At 38.6% G+C, this 25140-nt stretch overlaps 2 protein-coding genes across 2 annotated transcripts; one reads left to right on the top strand and one right to left on the bottom strand.

Annotated features, from left to right (window-relative positions):
- Window positions 1-6990: 6990 nt before the first annotated feature.
- On the top strand, window positions 6991-8488 carry LOC127786128 (homeobox-leucine zipper protein HOX8). The gene is made up of 2 exons (XM_052313453.1): window positions 6991-7268; window positions 7461-8488. The coding sequence occupies exons 1-2, from the start codon at window positions 7205-7207 to the stop codon at window positions 8306-8308; spliced, it is 912 nt and encodes a 303-aa protein (XP_052169413.1). The 5' UTR covers window positions 6991-7204; the 3' UTR covers window positions 8309-8488.
- Window positions 8489-13439: 4951 nt separating this feature from the next.
- On the bottom strand, window positions 13440-18288 carry LOC127752509 (ras-related protein Rab11D-like). The gene is made up of 2 exons (XM_052277912.1): window positions 17864-18288; window positions 13440-14284 (listed from the first exon to the last, which is right to left on the bottom strand). The coding sequence occupies exons 1-2, from the start codon at window positions 18073-18075 to the stop codon at window positions 13846-13848; spliced, it is 651 nt and encodes a 216-aa protein (XP_052133872.1). The 5' UTR covers window positions 18076-18288; the 3' UTR covers window positions 13440-13845.
- Between the last annotated feature and the right edge of the window lie 6852 nt (window positions 18289-25140).

Raw genomic sequence — 25140 nt, forward strand, 5'->3', positions numbered from 1 at the left:
TTCTTCTCAAGCCATATATATAAATATAAATATACATACACACAAACATATATGATTAATTGTCTTTTTTTTTATCCCAAGTCGCTTTCTTTCACTTCCAATATATCTCCATCCAAGGATAGCTTTATTAAACAGCTTTACTTGGTAGCCAGCCGCAGCTGGATCGGCCAAATTGCCTTTTAAGTTTTTCTTTTTCTGGGTGGTGTGGATGGGTGGCACTGCTTAGCTAGGGATGGATTCCATCGCGGCCAATGGTCAGGTCGGTCTCATGGGCCATGTTTATGGACGTTGAGAGAAAGAAAAGAAAAGATCAGAAGCACCAATCCATCGCTGTCCTACGCTACACAAGTACTGATCCATTATCAACCCTAGCTAGGAACTACACTACTGCTCCTAGTTGATATACATGTGCTTTTATATATATATATTGGGTCCGGTTTAATTAATTTATTGGGAGATCTAAAATTTTCTAGAGTCCGGACGAAACCCACTATATCGGTTAATTAATAAGAGGTGTGATGCAATTTAGTGTGCGTAGTTGAAGGCTTCTCGTGTCATGTATATGACTTCAGTATAGTGCTTGTGACTTCGATTCATTGGGGGTACCCTCGTCTCTTGCAATTTTTCAAAGGGAATTTAACTTTCTTTTTTTCATACAAAGATATATATCAGATCGATCAGGTGATCGGATTGTATTAAAACGACTTACTTCAATTATATAGGAGTATGATCCTAGGTGTTTGATCAACATTTAGAGTGAAAGTAAGCTATAGTTTTGGACTTACTTCAATTGCTTGTGACTTATGAATGTAAGCTATTGTTTTGGAATAACTCAAAGCATGGATATCGATTTATTTATTTTTATTGCACAATGGAAGTACGTATAACTCTCTCACCAACTAAAAATACACACAACCATAGTCATGGACACCAGGATTTAAACCATGTACCTACGACTCGACACCACTATAGCAATCGTGAGATTGATATATGACAATTATATTTGGAGTTCTTGTGAAAAGTGTTTCCATAATACTGTAGTATCATTTGAGTTCAAACAATATTACAATAGACCGAGATATTACCTAAAGTTTATCCAAAACGACTTGTTTTGATGACCAGCTGAAACTTGTAGTGACATAGGGTTTACAAAATTGGAAGTTGGGTATTAATGACAGAACACTCAATATTGACCTTGATCTCAGTTCTCTATCAAGCCAAAGAAAAAATGGATCAAGTGACATGTTCAGACAAAAATTTAATCAATATATTCCCGGAATGACACTCGCTAATAGTCAATGATGGTCTTAAAGATAATTCACTCCTGAATTTTCTCCTTGGACAAACCTTAACAAGCATATATTATACTAACTGAATAAAGCCCAAATGTAACTGGAAAAAACCTTTGATGTAATAGTGGAATTTGCGGTGAAATGACTGCCTCGACCCAAACATTTTAATCCCTATATATAAACCTACAATTATAAACACCCTGGTTACAACTTATTTAAATAAATTCCACACGATTTATGAATTAATCTTTAGCCTATGTCTGAGTGTGTGTAAATAACATAGAGCTGCTTCTTGTTATAATAGGAGTATAGCGCTATGTCTGAGTGTGTGTTAAGGAGTAACTCCTGGCTAGCTTCTTGTTATAACAAAAAGAAATCCCCAATTAAGCAAATTAAGCTCTATAGTGTAGACACAGCAGCAACTAGCTAATAACTAGCTAGCTGATCTATCAAAACATGGCCTGTCTTTTTCTTTCCAGTAGTACTATCTTTCTTGACAGCACATGGAGAGGGTAGTAGCTGCTACTCCTGCCAGTCGATCGATTGATCGAACGAACTGCTGCTTGTTTATATGTTTGCCTGCATATGCTGCTGTCGATAGACCCAGATCAAATAAATCACAAACAGTGAAATATCTGCTGCATTTTGTCGTCACCCTAATTCGCCTCCATGCATGCAGGTACGACCGATCACATCAGTTGGCCCTGTCTGTCTCTTAATTTCTTGGCTAAGAACCCAATTAATTATATAACTCGCTGAGATCACCGTACAATATACACCTAATTATAGCTAGCTTAGCTATAGCTCTTGATTAATTATAGTCTGAGATCTATGGGCGTCGCAGCTTCAGCCAATAATCTGATTGATGGATATTGATGATCATTCATGTCTTAAATCTGGGAGGGTAGCAGCATATGTATCTCTCTCTCTCTCTCTCTCTCTCTCTCTCTTCAATTCTCTCCTTCTCTCATATGCATATGAACAATCACTTTCAGCGGCTGATGATAATAGGCATGGTACAACTTACTAATTGGATCGATCATCAGCTGAAAAAAAAAAGATGATTTGTCGTTAGCTAGGTGACGAATTAATTTGATAGTATTTTGGCAATTTCAAATCCAGATAGTTACATGGACATGCCGCAAAAATCCATCCATTGTACATATATATACTTCCAAATTTTCATGCGCAATTTTGTATGGAGCTATTTTTTTTAGATCTTTTTTATTTTAGAAATGCAGACCTTTTTTTTTGCGGGGCTATATTTTAAAAGAATTGGATTTGTCGTATTGTACAACTACTCTTAACGTGCTTTGTGTTCACCAATTTTAAGAGTTTTTTTTAAGAATTGGATAGATATATAATTCTTGACTTATGTTTTCATAAATACAATTATATTTGTGTACAACTATATTGATCAATTTACATGAACTGGCCCACCCTGATCAAACAATATAAATTAATCTTTATGTTTTTGTCTAACTTATGTGGTAATTTATAGGTCTCCCGAACTAATATGCTAGTTTCTTTTTTGCTTATCTTAGTAATATACTTCCTCCATTTCAAAATGTTTGACACTGTTGACTTTTTAGCACATGTTTGACCGTTCGCCTTATTCAAAAAAATTTGTGAAATATATAAAACTATATGTGTACATGAAAGTATGTTTAACAATGAATCAAATGATATGAAAAGAATAAATAATTACTTAAATTTTTTGAATAAGACGAATGGTCAAACACGTACTAAAAAGTCAACGGTGTCAAACATTTTGAAACGGAGGGAGTAATTTATAGTACTCTCTAGTTGCAATTATAAGTCATTTTCAAATTATTGAAAAAGGAAAATAGCTCAAATGATTCTGTTACTCTTGATTTATAGTATTATACATTGAGAAGGAATAGTTATTTATGTCTGAGAGTGATAGCATTTATTTGGCAAGTGAAATTATGAAAGAAAAGATAAAAACATTAATATGTAGAAGTTTCTAAGCAAACTACACTATTTAGAGAACAGATAATTTTATTAAAAATAAAAAAACAACCATCTTCCATCAGGATGCACACAACCAAAAGAGCGAGAGAAAAAAAAAACTAAGGCAGATAAGAACATATTCCCTTTGTCCTAAAATAAATTAACCTAGTATGGGATGTGACCTATCCTAGAACAACTAATACTTTCTCCTCCCAAAATAACTACCTAGGATGGCTCACACAACGAATCTGGATAAACCGGTTAAATCCCATTTTAAGTTGAGTTATTTTAGGATGGAGGGAGTATTAGATTGTCTTGCAGCAACTCGATCACTCCCTTATAATCGAAAGAACACACAATTAATCTTATATACCTACTCGAAAATATATAGCGCCTACAAGAAGAAAACGCTGTGCTTGCTCGCCGCTATCATCCAAGTTTAAGCCAAAACTAAATTTAGCAAAGAATTGGAATGAAAAGCTAAAACAACTACTTGCATTTGGAATTGAAGGAAAAAAAAAGGTACGTAGTTCTTTTTTTTTCCCTCTCTTGAGCATACACAAATATATACATAGTTGATACACATGAGTGGAAAATTAAGAAGAGAAGCTAAGCTATAGGTAATCAGAGCATACGCTGCATCAATCTAGCTAGCTACTACCTGCCCAATAATGTGAAACAAAGTTAATTAGCCATTGGTGTTAAGAGAGGATCGAGCTAGGTAGCTCTAGCAACACATGTAGAGCTAGCTAAGCTAAGCTAGGCAGCTTGCTAGGAAGACTTTTTAAGCACCTAATAATTATAAATAGTTTAATTGTGGGGATATAAATAATTCGATCTGTGTGGGGCCGGGCAGGGCATGGTTCCCTGGAGCTAAGCTGTGCACTTTTTCAGTTGCGAATGCCGGCTCAGTGGCCGCACAGTCGACGCCACGTTTCGACACCACGTGAGCCGACCGATCCCTTCGCATCTCGACCGTCCATCGACTACGTACGGACACCGTATTTATAGCTAACACAAAATTGCTACTCAATTTTGAAATTAATGGATCCTCCAACTTAACTGTATATATAGTAAATTTGACTACATATTTAGAATACAAAGCTCAAAGTTGCTATATTTCGAACAAATATAGTAGGCTATAGTAAAATGAGACATCACTGCATGTTGTGCATCGTTTGGATATAATTTCATCAACCAAAAAGTAATTAATTAGAATGTCTATTTATCGTTATGTTCATATTAAATGCCTTAATTTAAACTAGGTATTTCTCTCACGTTGGAAACCACGGCAACATTAATTATAGAGGTAAACTCGACTAAGATTCTTATTAATATTTCAACAGAAATTTCCATAGATCTGACCAAAAAACGATTCAACGTCGACCGAAAATACGGAATCTGATGGAGTACCAAAGAGTGTACCAGCAAAAATGAGGATATAATTTATATATATATATATATATATATATATATATATATATATATATATATATATATATATATATATATATATATATATATATATATCTTGCATTTTGCAATCATAATACTGTTTGCAATTAATTATCTAAGCATATTGGAACTAGTTAATGTTTATGAATAGATTGGTCGAATAATATATAGTTTTCATGTTAATTGCCCTCAAGTAGCCGTTTAAATGGTTCGAATTAATGAGCTTAAGGGGGAATAAATATAATTAGAGAGAAATTCAAGGAGGAGATCAGGATCTGATCCGACTATATGTATACTCCCTCCGTACTCGTAAAGGAAATCGTTTAAGACAATATTTAAGTCAAATCTTGCAAATATAAATCATGAATAACTCTCAAGTTGTTGAGTTTGAAAATGTAAAAATTAAATGAATAGATTTGTCTTGAAAAATACTTTCATAAAAATATAAATATATCACTTTTTAATAAATATTTTTATAGAAACAAGAAGTCAAAGTTGTGTTTTGGAGATCGTGTCGCTGTTCAAAACAACTTCCTTTACGAGTACGGAGGGATTATACTCCTATGTACCAACGAGCATAGATGTGGACAGTGTAGGTAAGAAACTTACGTTTTCTACAAGTACCTGCAAATTACCGTGCAATTGTGTGATAACACAAGGGGACTCTCAATTTAATCGGTTAAGTTGAAGTATATACGTACTAGCTTTTCTTAGAAGATGGTAAAAAAAGGCAAAGAAAAAAAAAAGCATTCCCTGCGCTCAGCTGCGCTTTATTAATTTGATGTTATAAACTCTCAATAGACTTATTGATGAAAGAAATGCATACGCCGGACCAATGTACATAGATCACGCACACTTTAATTTATAAAACTATATGCAGGTGACAAATGACAATCAACCCAAGCAAGCACCGAGCACATCTAAACAAATCATAAAATTAAGTGAAAGAAAACTAAATATGATTTCATCTATGGTGTTAAAAAAATAACCTAGATTTGTGTATAGAAACTCGAAATATCTGTCAAATTAACTGTGGTTAATAAAAGAAAGACTTGTTTAAAGGTGGTGCTACACTAATTCTGTGTGTTCACATTTGATTAATTAAGTCATGACTTCTGTGTAATGAGTCCTAGCTGTTATAATTGACTTGGTAGTATTTGTGACATTACTTGCATGTAAGGGCAATGTAGAAGGACAAAAAATATTGGTAATTGTCTACACTTGATAGTCTTCATTCCTACATTTAAAAAACTCAAAACAAAGTTAGGAGAAATATTATATTCGTTACAGTTCCATTTGCATGTTAGCTAAACTGGAGTCATGCTTAACCGTGGTTAGATTATTAACCCATCAGGATACTTTGTGGATTCCATAGGCATGCATATATATATATGCCTGTGAATTATAAGACTACCAAATATTTATTGTATCGTTTATTGCTATAAAAACGAAAGAGTTACATCTAACTAATTTACCAGCATGATTAAACTCACTATGTTGAAGAAATCCTAATAAGTTTAGAAGACAAGAAAAACTCCAAAACAAAAGAATTTAAAACATTCGTAAATTGCACAACGATATACTCGATCGTTTGTTTTTTTTCATCGGTTGAATGGAGCAAACTTTTTGGTTGGGAGTAATTGAAGTTCTTATTAAATCAGTAACACATGCCATTCCTATACATATTGGATGGGGTTATTAAGCTAGGTTACTGCGAAGCCTTTGCCAAAATATCAACAGCATGATTCGCTAATTCAGGCGAGGGGGTTAAAATGGCAAAAAATAGACATTTTAGGCATGTATAGCATGGTCCATGATGTTAGTATTACATATAGCTACTTCAGAGTTGTGTGCATACATATATATACACAAAAATGTATAAATTGAAGACTAATTAGAGAAAATAAAACATCCATGGATTCTCTCTTTTAAATTTCTTGAAGGCAGAAACATAACCTCTCCATCCAAAAAAGACAAATCCTGTCTAGATTCATAGCTAGGATTGGGTTTTTTTTGTCGGAGTAGTACATGTTGTGTGCATTCCCAAAACTAAAACTACAGCACCGCAAACCACAATTAATTAATTAATTAACCCTGAATCAACTAGCTAGCTAAGAGGAATTAGGATGACAGCACATTAAACAAGTTGGGCATTACCTGTCAAAAAAATGCTAACAAACCAGGCACCAAATATCTCTGCCACATGCCATCTTGGTACCACCCACATGCCCCAACCCAACCAAATGCTTTTATTTATACACCCTCCTTGGCCTCTTGCACCAGTTTGTTTCTCTCTTCCTTCCTTCTCTCTCTCTCTCCATTGCCAGCTAGCTGCTCTTGTAGATCCAAGCTTTCTTCTTCTTCCTCTTGCAGCTAGCTAGTGTTCTTCTTCTTCTTCTTCTCACTGTTCCCTAGTTTCTTCCTCTCAGATCCATTTTGTATATCTTCTCTCTTCATTGTTGATTCTCTCAAGAATTGGGCTCATGAAGAGGCCCAGCTGCAGAGGCTCCTCCATGGCCATCATCCATGACACCTCTGATCAACAAGGTACACCATAATTCTATTTCTTCCAAGCCAACTTTACATGCATGATCATACATGCACCAAAAACATGTACAACTCATTTAGTTTTTGTACGCATTTTGTAGCTAGTTGCTGAATTATGCGTGAATTTAGAGACTTTTTTTTTGTTTTGCAATGGTAATTAACACGTAGAACATCATGTGTGTTGTGTTGCAGAGGACAACATGAGGTCGTACATGGACGGCGGCGGCGCGGCGGCGTACGAGGAGGAGGAGGAGGAGGTTGAGGACGACGACGGCGGCGGCGGCGGCGGCGGCGGCGGTGGGGGGCTCGGGGAGAAGAAGCGGCGGCTGGCGGCGGAGCAGGTGCGGGCGCTGGAGCGGAGCTTCGAGGCGGACAACAAGCTGGACCCGGAGCGGAAGGCCCGGATCGCCCGCGACCTCCGCCTCCACCCTCGCCAGGTCGCCGTCTGGTTCCAGAACCGCCGCGCCAGGTGGAAGACCAAGCAGATCGAGCGCGACTTCGCCGCCCTCCGCTCCCGCCACGACGCCCTCCGCCTCGAGTGCGACGCCCTCCGCCGCGACAAGGACGCCCTCGCCGCCGAGATCGCCGACCTCCGGGACAGGGTGGACGGCCAGATGTCCGTCAAGCTGGAGGCCGTGGCCGCGGACGAACACCAGCCGCCTCCGCCGCCGCCGCCGCCGCCACTGGCGTATAACAGCAAGGTGGTGGACGGCTCGACGGACAGCGACTCGAGCGCGGTGTTCAACGAGGAGGCGTCGCCGTACTCCGGCGCGGCCATCGACCACCACCACCACCAAACTCCGGCGAGCTACGACACGGCGGGGTTCACCTCCTTCTTCGCGCCATCCACCACGCTCACCTCGTCCCTCTCCTTCCCTTCCATGTTCCACGCGTCATCGCATTTCGACGGCCACCAAGAACTCCTCGTCGGCGGCGGCGGCGCCGGCGCAGTGGCCGACGCCGACCTCGGCGGCGCCGGATTCTTCGCCGGCGACGAGCACGCCGGCGGCCTCTCCTGGTACGGCACCGAGGGTTGGTAGAAGCTAGAGCTTAGCTAGCTAGCGAGAGAGTGAGCTCAGCTAAGCTTAATTAGCTGGCTTGATTGCTTGCTTTGTGGCTGGTTGGTGACGCCATTGTTGTAAATTACGGCATTGTTAAGTTGTACATGCATGCATGGGGGTAATTATAACTAAAGTCAATTTCTATAGTTTTTACTACTACTGGCTAGGGCACAAGCTAGCAGAGACATATACTTGGAGGAAGGAGACAGTGATTAATTTTTTTTTATGGTTTTCTTTTACGGTTTTACCCTACAACTTTTTGTTCCTATTGACAAAAATAAATGTGGGCCATACTTGTCAGTGAGATGAGCATATAGGTAGGAACATGCATGGGAACTTGGGAATGGGAGAGGATATATATATAGTGGGGTTGAAATGAGGAAGAGGAGTGATATATTAATTTAAGGGAATGTTTAAGGGGGTAATTGTAAAAAAAGGCCCAGTTGTGACAGTTCTACTTAAGTACTTCTAGCTAGGTCGTCAAAGTAAAAACAGAACAAAAAAAGCTAGATTTGGTGTAAGATCATTTGCTCATTATAGAGATAACCCCAGGTGAAAAAAATTATAAGGCCGAGATGAAAGTGACTATGCTATAGTATAGCAACCTTTAAACTCTTAATTGAAGTAAAATTTATCATACATGCATGCCGTATTAGTACCTAGGGTTTGATCATAGAATGTGCTCCTTTGGGCAACAAAAAAATGGCACCATGCAAAAGCAGGAGCTAGCTAGTGACGCATGCATGACGGTGACGAGTTGATTGAGTTGTTTAACCGCAGCAAAAAATTAAATCAAAATAAAAGAGAGTAAAGGTCTATGGTTGATTGGTGAGAAGCTAGGGAGAGGAGGAGAATGAGCTCATTTTGATGTGGCAGGGCATGCAATATATTATTATTGTAATGCAGCGGTGAAGACCGGCAAATGCTATGTATACTAGTATGTCTACAAGGTTATGGCCGTGTTTAGTTCCATTTCAATTTTTTTAAGTATATAAATATGCATTTGAAGTATTAAATATAAACTAATAACAAAACAAATTACAGATTCGATATGTGAACTGCGAGACGAATCTATTAAGCCTAATTAATCCGTTATTAGTAAATGTTTACTGTAGCACCACATTGTCAAATCATGGCGTAATTAGGCTCAAAAGATTCGTCTCGCAATTTACATGTAAAATGTGCAATTGGTTTTTTTTATCCATATTTAATGCTACATGTATTTGTCCAAACATTTGATGTGATGGAAAAATTAAAAGTTTGAAGGGAACTAAACACACCCTATATAATAAGATACCAATCAGTTGGGGCCCTTCTAGATGCATCCATCTTGGAAAGGGATAGGCACAATCAGCTCACAATTTTCATCATGTACATTTTGACATCAATTGTTTTGTATTTTGCTGTATAAAGTTTGCAATGTCTTTTTAAATATGTGATGCCCTGGTGCATGCATAAGCAGAAGATATTCACTAGTAAGTCTTTAATATAGCAGTCGATCGCAATTGTGTGTACCATTTGAAAAAACAAATTAAGTAAGTTGTCTGGCTTTCACCAATATTGGTATTAATTTATATAATCTGTTATGTTCTTTATGTTCTTGGTGGAGTATTATGTCTTTAGGCGGAAACATAGGATTAATATATAAAAATTGAGAAATTACATGCTAGAAATTGTAAAAGTAAAATGCTGTTGTAAAAAAAAATTGATGTATATAGCTTTGGTTGCATATCTGCATTATTTGTCAAGTCCAAGAGTGTTGGTCGCCTTCACTAATAAGCACAGTGGACTAGAAGAAATGGTTGCACGAGTACAATATATAACTTGACTAGAGAAGGAAGAAGTGATGGAAGTGTAGTCTAATATAATGGCATATCTATAAAAATAGCCTACGTTACGGTTCCTTAATTTTTTTTATTAATTAAGAGCAATGCATTGTGTAGTGTCAACCCTTACAATTGGCCAATCACTAATATTTATATCGATCGCAATCGTTCGATATTGATAGGAGGCGATTACATTGGACCTAATTGTGCCTAGAAACTAAATGTAAGACACATCCGCTAACCATATATCTTGACTGCATAGATCTTAGAATTTTAGAGTATTAAATATCTATGAAATCATTTCTAGATCAAGAAAACAAAGAAAATGTTAGGTTTGATATTACTCTTTACAATATTCATATTATACTAGATGATAGATACTACATGCATCAGCATTTTAATCTATATTTTTACATCATCACTTTGTATCCCGATGTGTTTGGAGGTACCTAGTTAATTATAATACTGAATAAATGGTATACATTGTTTGACACTACAGATGAAAATCACTAATTATTTATTATTTTTTTACAAAAAGACCTCGATAATTATCCCAACTTTAAAAAAGATTATTATACTAAAATTATCCCATATGTGAAGTACACAACCATACTTGTATTATATTTTTTTTGGAAATTATCCCATAAGATAAAGAAGCTCTTTAAAATTGAGACAACATCCCAAGAACACATAGTTAATTAAGCCGTACGTACGTCATTGTTAACCTCGCTGGCTGAACTTCATTCAATTCATCTGCTCCTGTGCAGCCAACGAATTCGCTCGCATGTACTACCTCCGTCCATAGATATACGTGCTAAACGTTTTGACCATTCGTCTTATTTAAAAATTTTATAAGAAATATTAAAAAAATTAGTCACACATAAAGTACTATTCATGTTTTATCATCTAATAAAAATAAAAATACTAGTCATAATCTTTTTTATATAAGACGAATGGTCAAACGTTGGACATAAACAGTGCTAAAACTGCACTTAGGCTGCGTTTGTTTGTGTGATATAGGGTGAGAAAGCGCATCGTTTTCCGTGCGCACGCTTCCCAAACTATTAAACGGTGCGTTTTTTGTAAAAAATTTTTATAGAAAAGTTGCTTTAAAAAATCATATTAATCTATTTTTAAAATTTAAAATAGTTAATACTCAATTAATCATGCGCTAATGGCTCATCTCGTTTTGCGTATCTTCCCAATCTCCCCAATCTTCTTCTCCTCAAACACACCATTATTTTGGGACGGAGAGAGTAAAACACAGTTGGAGTAGACTTTATATGTGTGCTGCTAGCTAATTTTTCTTTTAAAGAAAAAAAAAATCTCCCATCTTCTCAGATAAAGCCAATGACACTGTAGCCGAGTAAAGGCACACAGTTTGCCTACCAACACATGGGCATGCAAACGCTACAGCTGCATGCTAATTAGCTTTACTCGGCTAGCTAAGCTATATATCTAGCTATAGGTCAGTAGCTACCTAGTCGGGCCCACCGCCGCCGTGCACGGCGGCCGGCGGCGAGCTTCCCGCTGACGCGTTCACCGCCGCCGCGGTGGGTCGCCGCCGCCGTCGTCGTCGCCGTCTTCTTGGACGGGAGCGGCGGGCGCACATGGGGGTGGGTGGGTTGCAGCTAAGCTGCAGCAGCGCGCACGGCGGATTGGGGGGACACGTGTCGACCTCCCGTGCTGCTTCCCGGGGTTTGATCGGATCATCGCAGCCGTCCATATATATATGAACGATGCCATTGATTAGTTGGCACTAGTAAGCTACGAAATGCATCCAAGTAAATTAAGGGTTTGTTCAGATTAATGTCATTTTAAACTATACTATTTTTTTAAGTTCTCAAATATATACGTGCATCCATTTAATTTCTTACCAAACTTTAGTAATATATAAAAAAATCCTGTTAAAATTTTAGCAATATTACCAAATTTGTTATGATTTATTTTGGCTACAATTTGAACAGGCTCTAAGAACGAAATTAAGGAGACTAACTACGGTTAGATTTTTTCATTAAGGAGTCTAGGGGGGAAGTCAAGAACTGAAAAATTGGACAAGCTTGTTTGAGCTTAATTTGGGTTCTCTAAGTCACAACCAATTTTTAATTTTGTAACTTAATTTTTGAATATTAAGTTTATATAATTTTTTAGCTTTATAACTTAATTTTATTTTTTTTCACTTTGATCACTCATTTGGCTTTAGGATTGCTAAAGATAGAGTATAAGATATTTCCCTAAATTTATTCTCATATCATAGCTTTAGTAACATATCTTTCATTTATAAATTACAGCCAAAAAGGCTCGAACAAGCAAGCCCGATGTTTCCTCGAACAGTGGCATGTATGGATGCAACTCGATTAGTAAGCTGGGTTAATTACTTGTCGACCATGTGCAAGCAGCTGGCATTATATTGCTGTAAGATATAAAAAAAAGAAGAAAAGAAGATTCCCAGGGAGCTGTAAGTGCGCACATTCCCCTGTTGTTTATCATGGGGTTTAGTGAACTAAATCCCCAAAAGATCAAGAGATGTCTTAACAAATCGGTGCGTGGTTTTGTTAACTTAATCATGGTGAGGCTTTTGGAAGATTCGTAAGCATGTGAGTGGTTAGCTAGTAGGGTGGCATGTTCTCTGTTCCCCTTCAACCACACAAGGAGGGGGAGCCCCCCCTTTGTATGATGGTTGCAATTTAAAATCCAAACAAGTTTTGTTTGTACAAAAGGGTCACTAGCTAAAATGGATGACTAATTAATTAGACAATATAAAGTATCGTATTTTTTTAGCACCATTCATCAAATTCATCCTACAAGTGGGCGTAGTTAATTATATTGAAAAATATGAGGAAGAAAAGCTTTCTTACGTTCCATTTCCTCTTGTAAAAATAATCAGACAGCACATCTCCAGCCTGTGGTGAAAATTCTGCATGCATATGATGAGCAAATTGATGAACACAACAATCTTATCTGCTAGAAATGCAGGCTTGCTGAATGCTGATGGCCCAATGGCTCTACCTGCTACCGTTAATGGTTTCTTTAGCCCTTAATTTGGAAGGATAGGAGTGTTAAGTTAAGAAGATAGTATTAGAAGATATCTTTCTGGTGGCACCAAACAAAAATATTCAATAGCATACAAAGATTTGAGCAACATGCAAAAGGATATTCTCGGCTATACCTCTCAACCGTCCTTACATGAAGATCAACCAGCCGGCACATGCAAACCACAAGAAAAAAAAAACAGAAGCAAACACCAAGTAGAGAGGTCACTGCCAAAAGAAATGAGACCCATGTGCCGAAGCAAATGACCTTCAGTTAATTATATTCGGTAAGGCAATGCCACACTTAGTACGGTGTCATAGCAGCAAGTAGATATTAATAGTAATACGTGTAACAATACATAAAGGATTTAAGAAATGTAAAACAATCGGCATACACGGCTATTGGTAATTAACCCCCACAAATTAACCCACTCCTATGAAAAATAGAGCTCCTCTGCTCGCACCCTATTCCAGCTGAGAGAAGTGACAAAATGTCACAAATTCTAAGCTATCCCGTCCACCTGATCACCGAAACAACCAATAGTCCGACAATACTCGCAGCCTAGAGCTATTTGAGCAGGGATGTACATCCAGAAAGATCGCGTGAAAATTCTCAAAAAGAGGCACACAAATACAGCTGAATCTGAGTAGAGTAAGATCACATGGAACTGCAGCACTTGCTCTTGGGGATCTCCTGCGCTGGGCCCGGGACGACGACCTTCTTCCCTGCTAGCGATGGGGCAGCGCCGTTTGCTTTTGGGTCCGCTGCCATGTTCTTCTTGCTGTGAATTTTGAATATCTCTGACAGGACGGTCTGGAAGGCGTTCTCGACGTTGGTGGCCTGCAGAGCGGAGGTCTCCAGGAAGAAGAGGTTCTCCTTCTCAGCAAACTCCTTGGCATCCTCGGTGCTCACGGCCCGCTCGTCTTCAAGATCGCTCTTGTTGCCAACCAGCATGATGACTATGTTCTTGTCCGCATGGCCACGGAGCTCCTCCAGCCAGCGAGGGATGTGATCAAAGCTCTGGCGCTTGGTGATATCGTAGACTAGGAGAGCTCCCAATGCTCCTCTGTAGTATGCACTCGTGACAGCTCTATACCTGCAGTAGTTGAAGTAAATAGGCATGACAGGTTAGTAAGTTGTGTTCATGAAAGAAACAAGTTTGTAAGCTACATGAGAAAGACAAAACAGATGAATGCCAATACTGCCACAAAATTCATCACACATTTTGAGTGCTACAACATATATACAGAAAATACGTATATATTTTGTCTCACTGTGATCTTGGAGTACTGTTTCTTCACATGATGACAGTAAAAATAGAGAAGTTCTCTAAAGTGCAGGACTAAGATTTCATGGATAATACAGCACGCACACCTATTGTGTGTCATGTGCTCAAATGCAGAACAGAATGCAGTTCAAATGACAGGGAAAACAAAGCAAACGAAGCAGCATAAAAGAATTTTAAGGCTATGGTTACCATGGATACACATTTGAGTAGTCAGAAATAATACAATGACAAGATTATAGAGAATGTCAAAAGTAGGAAGGCTTAGGGGAACATTTCAGAAGAAAAAAAAAACTGTTGCAAATCATAACTCATTCTCTATTAAAATATTGAACCACCATACAGATATTTTGCAGGTAATTGTACATAAATACATATGGGCAACTCAAAAACCCAGTAGCAATGAAGTTGGGATGATGTCATGGACCTTAAAATCACAAAAAGTGGTCAGTACAGAGAGGGAACCAGATAATTCTCTAGTTTGGTTGATATAGAAGATATTTTAGATAAGAATGAGAACAACCATCAAACTTTGGAACTAAATAGTTCTTCCTTAGGAGATTAACTAATAAACCTCCAGACAAATTTCAAGAGAAAAAAAAAGCACTTTAGGCTGGCTCCACTCAAGTTCTCCAAACCTTGGGTCACTTCTAGGGCATATGAATGTGAAATTCAATATTTCAATATGTATGTTACTGAGTAAAAACAACAAGGCTTAGAGCAAATTTAATAGTAGAGCCCACTACTTAATACTCCCTCCATCTCATAAAAAACCAACCTAATACTGGATGTGTGTATGTATGTCCAGATTCGTTGTACTAGAATATGTCACATTCAGTCCTAGATTCACTTTTTTTGGGACGGAGGGAGTATTAGTCAATGTTAAAGCTAACATGTATAATAGGTTAGCTATAAGGTTATCTTTATTTTTTTCATCCTCTCTCTTTCTCACTATGAATTTAATGCATATTTCTTGGAGCTTGTGTGTAGTTAGCTCTTGCATAAGAGCCAACACTCCCCACTTTTGTTTATCTCTCTCTTCCACATAAGCATATAGCTTGCTTATAGCTCACTATTATCCTTGCTCTTATGTCAACCAGAATTAAAAAAAAACAACTATATTATGGTAATATCAGCTAGACATCTAAACTAGAGTGAACTGGTTGCAGTTACACACCAAGGGGAATGTGTATAGCTCAAAGAAAGTACTGTGCACTGAACAAAAGTGGCACCAAAGTTTTAGTTCATTCCTCAAACAAAAGATTATGGAACAAGCATTGCGACCAACCATTCCCTGTGAAGATCATGTTGGCAAATGAGCCATGCATTGCAATTTTAGTTTTTGGTCTGTACTTATGATCTTTTTAATATAATATATTAACTGCGGGGGCCTCCCCTGCAGTGGTTCCGGTAAAAAAAAAAAAAGAGCCAGTGCATTTACATATCCAGTGGTGACATTCAGTGAAAATGCCTTGGAAAAGCTATTCATGAATCTGACCAGCTTGAATGACCATATGTCTGTTTGAGCAACCAAGCTTTCAAAGATTTAGTGGTAATTGATAAGTGGACTTGGTTAGTACCTGTCTAGTTGAGACAAGTAACTAGCTAAAAAACTAGCTCAGAGAAAAATAGTTTTTAACTTATATATTGATCCCTGGATGTTGATAGCCATATGATATTTGTACCAGTGTCCCCAAAATTTAGATATTCCTAAACACAATAACATATGAATTTATCTATGCAGCACATTCAAGTCCTGAAAAGGTTAAGCTATACAGGGCATAAACAATTTTATATGCTATAAGAATGTCAGGATTCAGGGAATGTTTCAAATACCTCAAACAGAAAAGGTATTACTGAAGATTGTAACAATTTATACCTAGTACTAGTGGAAATGTGAAATGTAGAAACACAGGTATGGAACTCAAAAGACAGAATATGCTAGTAGCATGAATGAACACAGATGCTTGCTAGTTGAACAGTGCATCAACATAGTTGATAAGGCTAACTATGTAACTTGCTAACTTTATCATCGTCCACAAGATTGTAACTGACTGCTAAGATGGATATAGTGGTGTCATCAGAACAAAAAAGAATACATTGCTGCACACTTGCTAGGGACTAGAATACTTATGAAATGTGTGGAAACCCTTCAAATTGCTTGAAAAAATAACATGATGAAATGCTAACAAGAGGTGCAATGTTGATTTGCTGTGCAGCTAGGCGCTTTTGCACCTTAGATCGATCATCCAAAGATCCGAAACAGTTGAGATGATGTGGCTTCATGAAAGGAATGAATCAGCCATAACTAAAACACGAGAGTTATTGTTGGTGAAGGAAATACACAGCTTAAGTTGGAGCATGACACTGGCCTCAGTCCATGCATTGGTTAAGCTTATCAAAAGAGTACAACACAGAGCACACGGGCACAACAAATTCTTTTCATCAAAGTACGTACTTCCTCCGTTTCATATTATAAGAATTTCTAGCATTGGCCACATTCATATATATGTTAATGAATCTAGACATATATGTGTGCCTAGATTCATTAACATATATATGAATGTGGGCAATGCTAGAAAGTCTTATAACCTAAAACGGAGGGAGTAAAAGTACTAACTACAATCACATTTAAGGGTCATGTCAAAGCATGTATAAACATCCCATGGACCTTTGGTATATACAGCAGGACAGGACACCAAGTGTGCAGAGTTCAGCAATGGACATCTTCGAATTCAAAATAACCCCCATTCATCGGGCGCTATGTCAGATTCGCGTGCCAACAAATTACAACCAACAACATGAACCATAATTGACATACTTCCGAAATGCACACGCACTCTCCATATTTAGTACTAGTATCCGCCCAATTGCCCACCCAGCCACCCACCACCATACAAGAGCACCTAAATTCGACAGCATACGCAACTAAATGTGGTTGCATGTAGTAAACCACACCCCCCACCAGCATAATTCAGGGCAGATCCAGACTCCAGAGTAGGTGAGTCGCACATCACACTGCCCAATCACCAGGTAGGTAGCAGTGTGCACTGCAAGCTAACCCCGACCGTTGCAGCCAACGGGGAGCAGAGATCTAGGACTAGTGTAGTGTCGTACCACCTCTACCAACCACTCGCTGCGTTGCTGTACGCTACTACTGCTACCTACGATCTAAATGGAAGTGTGACGTAAGCCCACCAGCTAGCATTGAATCAATTGGCGCGCGTATCACGGAGGAGCTCACTAATCCAGCGATCTGAACGCCGGAAAAAATTGGGAGAAAAATGATATGATGAACGAACAGTAACGAAATGACGCGAAACAGCAGGATCGAAATCTGGAGAGCGGAATTGTTGCGAGATTTGGCGGGGGGGGGAGCGAGAGGCTTGCCTCTCCTGGCCGGCGGTGTCCCAGATCTGGGCCTTGACGGACTTGTGGTCGATGAGGAGGGTGCGGGTCTGGAACTCGACGCCGATGGTGGCCTTGGAGTCGATGGAGAACTCGTTGCGGGCGAAGCGGGCGAGGATCTGGGACTTGCCGACGGCGGAGTCCCCGATCAGCACCACCTTGAACACGTAGTCCACCTTCTCCCCGCCCGCCATCTCCCTCTCTCTCTTCTCGCTGTGGCGGCGGCGGCGGCGGCGGTCGGATCGGAGCGAAGCGAAGCGCGAGGGGAGGGCGAGTGAGGAGGACGGGTTGGGATGGGGGGGTTTTGGAGGCGGAGGAAGCGGGGGAGACGGACGAGACGGCGGTCGGGTCGAGTGAAGGAAGAAGGCGGTGGTGGTGCCGTGCAACTCGGGCTCGCGTGGAATGACGGGATTGCCCCTCCCCCCTTCTCAACGCCGGTTTTGTTCTGTTGTCTTCCGCCGACTGCGGTTTTGCAGGCGGAACGGAGCATAGCTCCCCGTTTTGAAATATTTCGAATAGAAAAAAACGCTATCTCCGTCCTATAATACTTATAACGGAATTACTGTATATCTGTCGACAGATTAAAAGTCTGTCGATTTCTTCACCGTATGATTTACTTTGAGATTTGTGCGCGTGCCTTCGAGTGAAAAAAAAATGCCGCTAGAGCAGGGAATCGACCACATGATGTCAGGATGCCAAGACATGCATCGTACCAACTGAGCAAGAAGCGACTGATTACTTTGCTACTATACCTAACGTTTTTAAAACTTTCACCACAGTTTCATAGTTAAGTACACTACATTTACAGTGTAATTTTTAATAGATGCAGGTGTAATTTTTGTTTTACATGGATGGTAATTTTTTTACTCATGGTTGTTTTGTTATACTGTAGTTAACCTATTTGTTTGGGGTGTGATTCGATATTTTCGGACTATATATATGCCATCATATTTTTCATAAAAAAATAATCGGCACGTATTTACATCGTAAATCTTCAAATTTACTTATGTAATTTTAATATATTTACGCTGTAAGTTTTAAAATTACATATGTAATTTTAATATATTTATAGCGTAAGTTTCAAAATTACATATGTAACCCCTAAAATTACATGCGTAAGTTGATGTAAGTTGCTTGTTTTTCCTTTTCTTTTTAGCAGCATCACTGACGTGATTAATGTCCAGTGACTGACGTACATTGATACGTTTTCATTTGAGCAGCACATGGTGGTGGCTTGAAAATTCGACTGATTTTCTAAAGAAAATCTGTCGAATGATTGTTAGACAGTCCCTACTTATAATACCGTCTTATAATACTTATCTCTTTAGTATTTAAGTTTTGTTCTCAAATAGTACTTGTTAATATAGAGTACTGGTTGTCCCATAAATCACTTTCTATTCAAAAGTTTTCATATTTTACCCACAATAACCGTTTCACTTCTCATCAGATATTATTTAATAAGAGGTATTATAAATTTTTTAATTAAACCTTAATCCATCCTAAATAATCTAGAATGGTAACTATTGTGGGACGGAGAGAGGACTATATTGCACTATAATAAACGCTAATACGTCATGCTATGAATGAATACATGTAGGATATGTTTGATAGAGCTCTAAATTATAAGTTTAACTTCAAGAATTAGATCTGGAATGGAGTTATGAAACAGCCTAAACCTGACTTCATGTCTTAGTTTATTTTATGAGAGCACTTCAGCTCACTTCACCCTCTTTTTTTGATGGAACTGAAATTGTTTGGCCTGAGGTGGGAATTGAAGCCAGATCTCTACTAAATAGGTCCCTTGATTCTCTATAATTTTCAACTAACTTAAATTCTAATAAATGGCTAAGAAGCATGTAAAATGGTACGCTAAATACATCTATATCAAAATAATTCTAGTCTTAATTTAAACGGGCTATTTTAAATGTTTTGTCCATTACGGTGAGTTGAAGATATAATTATTTCAATGTCTTTACTTTTTGTCATTAATTAAGTACCTCCTGTTATTAATTTGGTTGTCCAAAGCACCATGTATGATGTATCTACATCAGGTAGCAAGCAATGTTTACGTTAATGTAATAGAGTTAATTATCTATTGAATTTAGATAAATCTTGTGTAGATTTACAACAACAAAAAAGTTACTCCATCCATTTTACAATGTAAGTCATTCTATATGTCTAGATTCATTAACATCAATATAAATGTGAAAAATACTAAAATGACTTATATTGTGAAACGGAAGAAGTATATACTAAAACCTACTCAATTTTAGAACTAGCCTGAATTGTAACAAAAGAAATAATAGTGATCACGTCGATCTTTGATTTGCTAGATAAAGTATAAAGCCCCATTATTTCTTATCGTTTCAATACTAGCACATAGCCACATATTACCCAAAAATAGCAGTACTACTGCTACTAGCACAGTCTGGTCTTTTTATTTTCTTACCTGGGTGGAGTGGCCGAATTGCCCCTGTTGTGGAGCCCACGTGCCGCGTGCGCCGACGCACGCTTGGACTTACCGAGCCTTGGCATTTACGGCTCCTCGTGTTTCTACTCCTCCGTGTGTAATGACCGTGCAGAAGTAGATGCAGGTAGGAGTACATCGTTGACCCCGGTGATTTTCATGCGACAGTGTTCATTTCTCCACGATCTTCCTCGATATCGATAAAACTATTGAGGCGCTGATTCTAACTTTTTTTTTTCTTCAAACTTCCAATTTTTTCGTCACATCGAACTTTCATACACACATAAATTTTCAACTTTTTCATCACATCGTTTCAATTTCTTCAAACTTCAAATTTTAGCGTAAAACTAAACACAGTCTGAGTTGGTGTTTAGATCTAGGGGATCTAGGGGTGTAGAGTTTTGGCATGTCATATCGAATATTTTATAGAGTGTCGCATGGGGTGTTTAGGTACTAATAAAAAACTAATTACAGAATTCGTCGGTAAACCACGAGATAAATTTATTAAGCCTAATTAATCCGTCATTAGCAAATGTTTACTATAGCACCACATCGTTAAATCATGGAGCAATTAGGTTTAAAAGATTCGTCTCGCAAATTAGTCGCAATATGTGCGATTAGTTATTTTTTTAGCCTATATTTAATATTTTATACAGGTGTTCAAACGTTCGATCGTTTGATGTGATAGGGTGTAAAATTTTGAGGATATCAGATGCACTCGGTATATAAGAAAATAACATCTATTATCACTCATCTTTCGATAAAAGCTTTTTAAACAAATTAACCGGTTTTTAAACAAATTAATGACAATGGACGCTATTCATTTAGTACCATCTACGATCACTCATCTTTCTATAGAAGTTTTTTATAGACATATAAGAAAATAACATCATCTCAAAAATATATAAGAAATTAACATATTAAGTGTATTGCAGGCTAAACATAACCAAACTTCTTAGTCATTCTAGACTGAGTTAAGAATAGTGGACTAGTGGTTAAAGATGAGATAAATAGTAATAATCAACTTTGTTGGTTGCTATCATTAAAGGGTTAACTGGATCATGCCATTACAACTTTTCCAATTAAAAAAATATCGTTACTATTCATGATATTATGAATTGGTTGAGTTCCATCGGTATTTTGTAAATTTGAATCATGCCATTATATACATCTCAGACGCAGTTGAACTATGTTTTTAAATACCGTATTTTTTACATACCAAAATGTCCCCAGCCATTAGAGGCCGACAAGTAGGATCCACCTTGTCATACTTCTGTTCTTCCCCAGCCTTTCTACCCCAGCTATTATCTTGGTTATTGCGGCAAGCAAGCGATGACAGCAAACATTGGTGATCGATGGAGCAAGCGAGCGATGACGATGGAACAAGCAGCAGCATCGACCTTGAATCGAGTAGCAGTATTCGCACCAATCGGAGTAATTAAAAGTAAGGGCGATCTGCTCCTCCCACAGCGATTCACCCCTTTTTTTTACTGGCGTGTTCGTTTGCACTGGTATCCACGTCCCCTTCAATTTTTTACGTGTCTCTGCACTGTGGGCCTCCAGTGTTCTTGCGACGCGATTTGTTCGCGCGCCATAGGTCTCCACTCTGTGGGCCTACTCCGCTGTGCACGCGAGCTGTCGACAGGGTGGCTCAGTGATGGGTTTTTGCTCCTTGATCAGTGGGCCTGGTGCTGTGTGGGGCCGCATGGCTCGGTGGTTGGGTGGACTATGCCCGGTGAAGATTGCTCATTACAGTTCACGCGTTTAATGGGGTCTTTCGTATCTGCCCTGCGCCGGGACCATGGATATATCTAGTTTGCTCCCATGTAGGGAGTATGGGCCCCATGTTTGTACCGGTTGGCGAATGGGAGATAGACAACGCTATACAGGCCTGCTCCATGCAGCGTGCGGTGCGAGGAAACCATTAAATCGCGCTGGTACTGTTTTTCCCTTTCTTTTTCGTCCCCTTCCTTCTTCTCTAGCCTAATCCCTTTTTTCCGTTCACCTTTCTTGCGTCCTCATGGCGATTCCGAGGTGAGCGTTCTGGCGTTGTGCGGCCTCCATCGCGGACGCGTGTTCTCACTTCGTGCGTTCTTCTTCCAGTCCTTGCTGGTAGGATATTTTGCTGGTTCATTAATATTTGTTTGTGTTGTATAGGCTCTAACATTGGCCCTCTTTACATGTAGTCCTGTATACAGTTGAGTTCCAGAAGCGTGGCCTCCCTCATATTCATTGCTTAGTTTGGCTTGCTGCTGAGAATGCTGAGTTTAGTGCTCCTATTGTCAATGGTTTTATTTTTGCTGAAATACCTGATGTGTTGACTGATCCTTTAGGTTATGCTTTAGTTGATGAATTTATGATTCATGGCCCTTGTGGCAATCAGAACCGGGCATGCCCATGTATGAAAAAGGGAGAATGCTCCAAGCATTTCCCTAAATCTTTTCAGGAAGAGACTATGATGGATGAATTTGGATTTACTATTTACAAACGCAGAAACAATGGTCGATATGTTGTGAAAAATGGTATTAAACTTTACAACAGATGGGTAGTGCCCTATAACCTAGAACTTCTGAAAAAATACCAAGCTCACATTAACGTAGAATGGTGCAACAAATCTAATATGATCAAATACTTGTTTAAATATGTCACAAAAGGAGCTGATAGAACTAAAGCATTTTTTGAGATTTCTGGAAATGCATCGAATAAAACATCTGAAAGCTCTACTTCTCCACGAAATGAAATACAAGAATGCATCGATGCAAGGTTTCTATCTACATGTGAGTCTCATTGGCGGGCTTTTGAATTGGATATACACTATAGAATGCCTTCTGTAGAACGCCTAACTGTGCACCTTCCAAATATGAACTTTGTTCGATACAAGAAAGGATCTGACCTACAATCTTTGCTATCCAGCCCTGCAGCGAAAAAAACATTGTTAACGGAGTGGTTCGAAGCGAACAGAAAATATAGCAGTGCACATACGCTTACTTACTGTGATTTCCCGAGAGAATGGACATGGGACAGTAGCTCACGTAGTTGGCGTCCTAGAACACCGTGTGAAAAAATAGGCAGGATGTACTATGTGAGTCCAGTGAGCGACGAGCTTTATTATTTACAAAAGCTATTAATGATCGTAAAAGGCACCATGTCTTATGCTGATGTTAGAACTTACGATGGGGTTGTTTATCCGACCTTTAAGCAAGCATGTGAAGCAAGAGGGCTCCTTGAAAGTGATAATGAATGTCACTTACTATTTGATGAGGCCATAGTATCTGCATCGTCAGGCCAGCTAAGACAACTCTTTGTTACTGTTGTGATGTTCTGTTCTGTTGGAAATGTCCGATCACTATTTGAAAAATATTGGACCTATTTTACCAATGATATTCAACGACGTGTTAGGACAGCTTTGTCAAATCCTTCTTACATAATACCTTCTGATAGACTGTTGTCCTTACTAATGAAAGAACTACATACTGTGTTTTCAAACAGCGGTGGTAGCATAGATGATTATGACTTACCACGAGCAGCAATTTATTCAGATGACATTGTAGGAAACATAATGGTCGATGAAGAGCTTGCTCCTGATGCCGCCGCCCTAGCTGCAGAAGCTAACCTGAATATACCTAGGCTGAATACTGATCAAAGAAATTTTTTTGACACAATCATACAATGAGTAAATATGAATAAGCCTGGTTTTTTCTTTGTCTATGGCCATGGTGGTACAGGGAAAACATTTCTATGGAACGCATTGATTTCCAAAATAAGATCTGAAAAAAAATTGTTTTGGTTGTTGCCTCCTCAGGAGTTGCCTCTCTTCTTTTGCCTAGAGGGCGCACTTCTCATTCTAGATTCAAAATTCCAATCAAGATAGATGAGAACAGCATTTGTACCATTAAAAGAGGAACCATGCTTGCTGAGCTTATCTAGAAAACTTCTCTCATAATATGGGATGAAGCCCCCATGACTCATAGAAGATGCTTTGAAGCTTTAGATCGAACCTTACGTGATTTGCTTTCTGAACAGACACCTTCTAACAGTATAGTTCCATTCGGTGGTAAAGTTATTATTCTTGGAGGTGATTTTCGACAGATATTACCAGTTATAAGAAAAGGTTTGCGTGCCTCCATAGTTGATGCATCCATTACGAATTCTCCTCTTTGGCGACATGTTACTCTTCTTAGACTGACAATCAATATGAGACTTCTTCACGGTGACCTTGGTGAGCAAGGTTGCAGAGATCTTAAGGACTTTGGTGATTGGGTTCTAGTGCTTGGTGATGGTAGGTTGACTGCGACAAAAAAAAGGTGAATCAGAACCAACATGGGTGGATATTCCTGATTATCTTTTGATCAAAACATCCGGTGACAAAATAAAGGCCATAATAGATGAGGTATTTCCGCGCTTCACAGATAACTATACAAATCATTGCTACCTTGCATGTCGAGCTATTGTTTGCCCAAATAACTCAACGGATGATCAGATAAATGACTGTATTGTTGACATGATACCTAGCGAGCCAAAAGAATATCTTAGCTGCGATACAATTTCAAAATCAAGTGAACACTTACCTGACTTTGATATCCTTTACCCTCCTGAATTTTTGAATTCTATTAATGTCAACAACTTCCCATCTCACAAACTTGTGCTCAAAAAAGGTGTGACAATTATGCTTCTACGCAACTTAAATCAGTCCATGGGTTTATGCAATGGGACAAGGTTATTGGTTACTTCCCTTGGTCATAGGCTGCTAGAGTGTGTGATTTTAACTGGATCCAATATCGGTGAGACAACA

This window comes from Oryza glaberrima, chromosome 10 (genome assembly GCF_000147395.1).
Source record: "Oryza glaberrima chromosome 10, OglaRS2, whole genome shotgun sequence".
Classification (NCBI taxonomy): Eukaryota; Viridiplantae; Streptophyta; class Magnoliopsida; order Poales; family Poaceae; genus Oryza; species Oryza glaberrima.

Coding starts and splice junctions, on each gene's coding strand:
- LOC127786128 (XM_052313453.1), top strand. CDS start 7,205: ATGAAGAGGCCCAGCTGCAGAGGCTCCTCCATGGCCATCATCCATGAC. Junction 7,269..7,460: donor TGACACCTCTGATCAACAAG/GTACACCATAAT, acceptor GTTGTGTTGCAG/AGGACAACATGAGGTCGTAC.
- LOC127752509 (XM_052277912.1), bottom strand. CDS start 18,075: ATGGCGGGCGGGGAGAAGGTGGACTACGTGTTCAAGGTGGTGCTGATC. Junction 14,285..17,863: donor GACACCGCCGGCCAGGAGAG/GCAAGCCTCTCG, acceptor CAACTACTGCAG/GTATAGAGCTGTCACGAGTG.